Source organism: Alosa sapidissima, chromosome 20 (assembly GCF_018492685.1).
Source record: "Alosa sapidissima isolate fAloSap1 chromosome 20, fAloSap1.pri, whole genome shotgun sequence".
Lineage (NCBI taxonomy): Eukaryota > Metazoa > Chordata > Actinopteri > Clupeiformes > Clupeidae > Alosa > Alosa sapidissima.
In genome coordinates, this window is record NC_055976.1 from 4,512,474 (window position 1) to 4,518,880 (window position 6,407).

Genomic DNA, 6,407 nt, shown 5'->3' on the forward strand with positions numbered 1-6,407 from the left:
ATGACCGATTTACACATTCCCTGTACCATAAATATGGCATTTTTCATCAGATTACCTCAAGATCTTATGATATCCTTCACAAAAGGCTTTTGAACACATAGAATTTATTGTGACTACTTTCTTTGAATTTTGAGTGATTTATTCAACGTAGAAACACTTTTTTTGTGTTGACCGCCATAGGAAATGAATGGGAAAGAGTATAATTTTCATCCAGGAGATAAAAGACATGTCCTTACACACACTCCTACAACTTACCACCAATGTTCCCACGCACATGCATGCATGCACACACAGAAGCACGCACATCACACACACACACACACACACACACACAAACAGACACACATAGCCTACAGTACACACACATGGACACCCACTCACAGACACACACACACACACACACACACTCAGTACATGTTGTCAGTTCATGTTGTCATGTTGCTACTTGTATGTGTGAACCACCAATGTTCACACACATATGCCTTCACGCACATACAGAAACACACCCACCCCCACACACACACAAACAGACACACACACACACACACACACACACACACACACACGTACACCCACTCACACACACACACACACACACACACACACACAGTTCATGTTGTCAGTTCATGTTGTCATGTTGCCACTTGTGCATGTGAACCACCAATGTTCGCACACACAGGCATGCACGCACATACAGAAACACACACACCCACACACACAAACACACATGATGTAGCTGTTAATGTTCTAATATGGTACTTTTTGTCATGGTATTGGTATTTAAGAGCAATTAAAACTGTCCGGTCAAATTTGACCACGAACAGTAAATTAAGGGGGGTAGCAACGAACAGTGTTTAAAGGTTAAGATGTAAAGATCCTATAACTAGTCCTAGTGCTCTGGAATCTTAACCTCATGCACTACTGTTTGTTTGTTGAAAACTTTGCTTGCAAGTCACCTATACACTGAAAAAAATAAATCTCTGGATTTACTTAATTTTATGTGCTATAAAACCACTGATACTTGCATGCTCAATATCTAACACATAGTGCACAAAGCATGGTTCATCTTAAATCATAACATAAGATACAACTCCGCTCCAAATTATACTGGTCTCCAATTCCTCTTTAAGAAAACTCATGTGAAAACTTTTACCAACACTGTTAGCTGCTTGATTATCTCATGGGAACACAATGAAATGGTAACATCAGGGCATCCCATGTGTTTATTTGCCTTACTGGTTCAGTACGTACTATGTAGATGCTTCACATTAATCTCACATGATTCTGTTTGATAAATTCATTGCTGTGGCAATATTTGATAGTTCAACGTAATAACACTGTGTTTGAAAGAAAAACATGAGTTTGTTTAATTTGGTTATTAGTAACTGTGACAAACCCTCTTTTCCTTTTTCCCCCAGTATAAAGTACGCTTACCTAACATGATTCAATTAGAAAAATGGATTACTCAATTGGAACTATTTGAACACAATAAGGTTGTGTTTCATTCAAAACTAGACTGTTTTAAGTAATTGTAATGTAATATGGTTGGATAAATAGGACTGACTTCCTTTTTGATAGTGTAGTGTGTCCTTAAATGCCATCTTTAATCCAGTCACTTTCGGCAAGCTCTCACAACCCCAGTCACTCAAACAGCAACTAAAACAAAGAGTTGCTGGGTCAGTGACCCATTAATATTGATCAGGTTTTTCAGCGATGACCCAAAGTCATGAGCCGGCCTAATGGCACAACAGTGGACTTGCTGTCACGACATGAGAGCTGGAGGCTCTGGGTGGATGCTGTGCACTCACAAGTGTAGTGCTGAAGTTCACCCTTATACAAGCCCACACAACTTAATGTTCTCACTGTGCGCTCACAAGTGTAGTGCTGAAGTTCACCCTTATACAACCCCACACAACTTAATGTTCTCACTTAGCCCTCTCCACAGCAAACGTCAACCACTGTATATCACTGCAGTGAGTCTCCATTGCAGCGTCTGACCAAAGTCTTTTGAGGACATCTCACAATGGGAACATTGGGGGTATCATAGGGGCTATCACCCAGAATTCTTTGCTAATGTCAGGAACAAACATGTAGTGCTGTTCTGCTCCAGCACTGATAAAGGTGAGAATTTGCAGCTTTGTGTGGGAGCCCCTTACGGTTTGTCTTATTCAGATAGGGGGTGACAGATGTGAAAATGAACACAATGGTAGACTGAATGAAAGCATAATAGTCTGCCAAGGTAAAACTGTCACACTCTAAATGCCAAGGACACGTGGTAGGCTTCCATTCAATAATTTTCCACCTCTCTGATTGGACGTGGCACTACAATCTCATTTAGCCTAAGTGGAAATTAATTGGCCTGTCATGATGTTGTAACTTTTCAGGAAAAGAAAAATTATGGTTGCTGCTTAATGAGCTTCTTCATTTGGATCCACATGATACCAGGCCATTGTACAACATTATGCCTTAGACAAAGATGCTAGTGTGAGACAGAGAGAGCTACTGAGAGACAGAGAGAGAGAGATGGAGAGAGAGATGGAGAGTTGAATGGGATGAATGATCTGATCCCACAGTTTTCCCCCTCATAAACCTATGGACCCAGAAAGTAACAGATGGGAAGAGACTAAAATTAATACAAATACATCAATAATCCACATGCCTGCGTGGTGGGAGGAATGCTCTCCATCTGCGGGTCTAAATTACATGGCTGGTGGGGAAGTGGACCTTGGCTAGACACAATAGGATGGGGCCTTTTTCCTCATTAACAAGAGCACTCATCATCTCACTTTTCACGTCTCATCCGAGGAGCTGTGACAACATGGCGTAATATGTTTTGCTTTGCCTTGCCTGCTGTCAGATGTCTCTTTCAAGCTGGATGTGTCAGTTTCCATCGCAGGCGGTTGGCATAACCTCCTGGAGCATATTAATAATGTTCCGGATCTGGTGCCAAGTGCCAGTTGGGGCGGGTGTCTGTGGTGGTGATCTGCCAGTAGGATCAAGCCAAAAGCCTCTGGCAGAATCAGATGGACATGCTGATCGGGGGGAAATTGTAAGTGTTGTTTGGATAGAATCATTCAACCTCATGTATTGGAGTCAGAGGCGCTATCAGTTTGCCCTCCCTCATTGTCTCAAATGCTGGTAAAATATGCTGGATCAAATGTGGAATGTGATGAACATTGTTCGCTAGAATTATTGTACTTTACCTTTGCTGTGGACCAAAATACTACCTTATTTAGTCTAGACTCTAGACTCCAAGGTAAACTGAGTTGGAGATTTTAGGGAAAATTTGGGGAATTCATCATTCCTGTCAAAACCTTTCATGCAGTTCTTATTTCTGCATCTATATGGTCTGACTATGAGTAAAGTGAAAATAAAAGATCAGTATAAAGTGCTAAATTATGGATTGTATTTCTATTTTGAAATGTATTCCAATTCTACAATGAAATGACTACCAACTTACCAATTACCCCCAATTACCCACTTTAGAGCACTGAAAACAATTTTAACCTTACTTATTTCTTTGTCCTCTAACCTCATTGGTCCCTAAGTAATTTGTTATTTGTTTTTAAAGCCTTCAGTGGATTAGCTCCAGAATGCATTGTTAATCTGCTAATTCGGTATTTTGCCACAAGGTCATTTAGGTCATCTTCACAACTCCTGTCAGTCCCCGACTCCAGCCTCAAAACCAAAAGTGATCAGGCTTTTTCTCTGGAGTATAGTCTCCTTTCTCAACGTAAATCCATTTCCACTGTGACAAATGGGAATCAAATTTAAAGACCACCTTTTCTCTAGCTTTTAATTCAGTTTTTTTTAGATTACCCCATGTTTTTGTCAAGTCCACTTTTAATTAATTTTTCATGTTCTACTACTGTGTTTTAATCTTGTTGGTGGTTTTATTCGGTGACTTGACTAATGTTACTAAAATACCTTGTATGTGCATCTGTCAGTATCATTTTCTGTCACTAGATGGCAGTGCTGTTTAAACATTATTCAAATTCACTGGCATGATGTTCTGCATGTGTGTGTTGATGTTCTATGTATGTTTTCGTGTGTTCTTTGTGATTTCTGAGGTTTGACTCGAAAACATATTTAAATGATCTTTCATCATGACAATAAGAATGCCTGATATATTTCACATGATAAAACAAAACCAAATTTCAGTCTTATTTTGTGGGATCAGACACAAAGCTTGGTGATTTTATTACAGTTATTTGTGTCCATCTACTAAATGATACAAGGAAGTTTATTGTCACATGCATATAGTTACTGGAAGTAAGAAATGCAGTGAAATTATGTCTGGTGTCAGCCTATTTGTATATAGCACGTTGCCATGTTATAGGCATAGTAAGATGTAGTTTTAATAAAAACACTTAATTCACCTAATCATCACAAGCGGATGTGGAAGGTAATGCCCATGTTATGAAACCCTGACACCAACACAAAATAAATTAGTCAACATCCCTCTATGCATAACTGCTAAATCAAATGACCCTCATCATCCTCTTCCAGAAAAAGGTGATGTTGTATAATGGCCTTTGCTGCACTACACATCTCACTCAATATGCTAGGCAGATACACAGATACACGTCAGGTTTTCTAAACAAAGCTTTTGACAAGTCACATTCTGGCTCAGCATTGCATAGCACCATATGACATTAATTAAGTACTGTAGTTAGTCAGTAGGAAGGTATAATCTACCAGAGTTATGTCTTTCATCAGGGTTAGGCTGCTGTGTGCGCAAATGGTTGTGGGCCCAGCTGTGGATGACCCCAGCCTTGGGTCCAGCCACCACTACTGTCCCCAGTTCCGGGCGGTCACCGTGCAGCACTCTGAGCAGAGAGCTCCCATAATTCCTCTCCATCAGGTCCAGGTCCTCAACAGGCTCCGGCAGCGAGTACAACAGAGAGGGCAGTTCAACACCTACCATCTGCCCGGGCCCTCCAGTCAGCAGGTCCAGGGTTTCACCGGTCAGACCATACGACAGAGGCAGGGCTGTAAGAGGCTCCACAGCTGTTGGAAGTGCGCCATGTGAGGTCTTATGAGGACCTGCAGGACCCAAGGATGATGAACATTCCAATTGCCGGTCCTCCACTTTAAAAAAAAAAGGATTTTATTTAGTTGTCAATGTGTGCCAGTTTCAAGGTAAATACCATGTGTGCCTGTGTGTGTGTATGTGTGTGGAGACGAAATGGAGACGAAAATGTGACAGCTGTTTTACAAGAATGCAAACAAGTGAGGTTTAGTACATAGTGTGAAGCATATGAAGTATATTAGTTCAAATATGTTTTTAATGAGTAGATCTCTTAAAATGCAAGAAACAAATTCTTTGACTTTGACTTTGACTTTCTGTTCTCAGGAGTGCTTACCTGGGCCTTTTCTGTAGTTGGAACTTGGTTTACCTTTGTTTAAGGCACGGATAAAATGAGCATCCACCATGCTATTGATGTCACATTCAAAATAGTTGTATATGACGGTGTTTGACCCATCCTCTTTCTTCCAAACGTCTGGATTACCTGCTAAATCTTCCATCAAAGTCCAGTGAGATTCTAAGGTGCAATGAAGTAATGAATCAATCAGCCAATCAACACCCTAAAAAAGGGGTCTCTCTTGCCACAAACAATAATGCACTGACATTTACATGTTTGCACTGGTTTATTCTGAATGAACTAGAAGAACAAAAATAAATTACCATCCCCTTCTCTGTCTTAGTTCTGTCTTTTCACTTAGCAAGAAAAACAGAGGGACAAGATAATATTCCATGTTCACAGTCATGCTAATAAAGCAACTTTAAACGTTGAATTTAACAGAAACTGGGAGAGAGAAGGACAGTATTTAACTTACCTGCCTGTGCAAAATGAGCACGGAAATGATACTCAGTCAGTTCCACATGTATTTAGGTGCTCTAAATATCTCAATCCTACATGGCAGATGAATAAAGTCTGCAGTAAGAGGTTTCACGCTATAGCTTTTGCTTTTTTCAAATGTGGGTTAGGACGATCAGGAAATCCCTGTTAGCGTGTCTGGAGAATGTGGCTGAGCCAGTTGATCAAGGGCCTTGATGTACAAAACCATGACATAACATAATGTTACATAGTTGCCCAGTTTCACATATGTGAGCTAGTATGTAAAAAACAACACTAATACAACATCCTCCTCAAAGAACCACCCATAAGAATGCTTAGCAGGGGCTGTTAAATGGGTGCCTTTTGTCATTTGTGTTTCATTGAATTATTTGAGACACAGAGGATAGCAGGAAAGCAATTTTGGGAGGTCAGTAAACTAACCACTGACTGACCAGCCCTTTGAGCTGCTCTCAAAAAACCCAAATCCATAAGAAGCAATGTAGATCTATCTACAAAACATGTGCAATGCCAACTTTTCATCTTCAGCTGCTTCCTACGCCCCTT

General features: G+C 40.4%; 1 protein-coding gene across 2 annotated transcripts; it reads right to left on the reverse strand.

The window, feature by feature from the left end:
- Nucleotides 1-4,333: 4,333 nt before the first annotated feature.
- On the reverse strand, nt 4,334-6,005 carry vgll1 (vestigial like family member 1). 2 transcript variants are annotated; one of them, XM_042074547.1, is made up of 3 exons: nt 5,846-6,005; nt 5,367-5,546; nt 4,334-5,091 (listed from the first exon to the last, which is right to left on the reverse strand). In XM_042074547.1, exons 2-3 carry the CDS (start codon nt 5,527-5,529, stop codon nt 4,673-4,675), a joined length of 582 nt encoding a protein of 193 aa, XP_041930481.1. In that variant the 5' UTR covers nt 5,530-5,546; nt 5,846-6,005; the 3' UTR covers nt 4,334-4,672. The 2 variants fall into 2 exon arrangements, with proteins under 2 accessions (XP_041930481.1, XP_041930480.1); XM_042074546.1 differs by having other exon boundaries at nt 5,842-6,005.
- Nucleotides 6,006-6,407: the final 402 nt, after the last annotated feature.

Bases quoted from the DNA above. Each gene is read 5' to 3' on its own strand.
- vgll1 (XM_042074547.1), bottom strand. From the start codon at position 5,529: ATGGAAGATTTAGCAGGTAATCCAGACGTTTGGAAGAAAGAGGATGGG. The intron at 5,092-5,366 runs GTAAGCACTCCT...TTTTTTTTAAAG, and splicing joins CAACTACAGAAAAGGCCCAG to TGGAGGACCGGCAATTGGAA.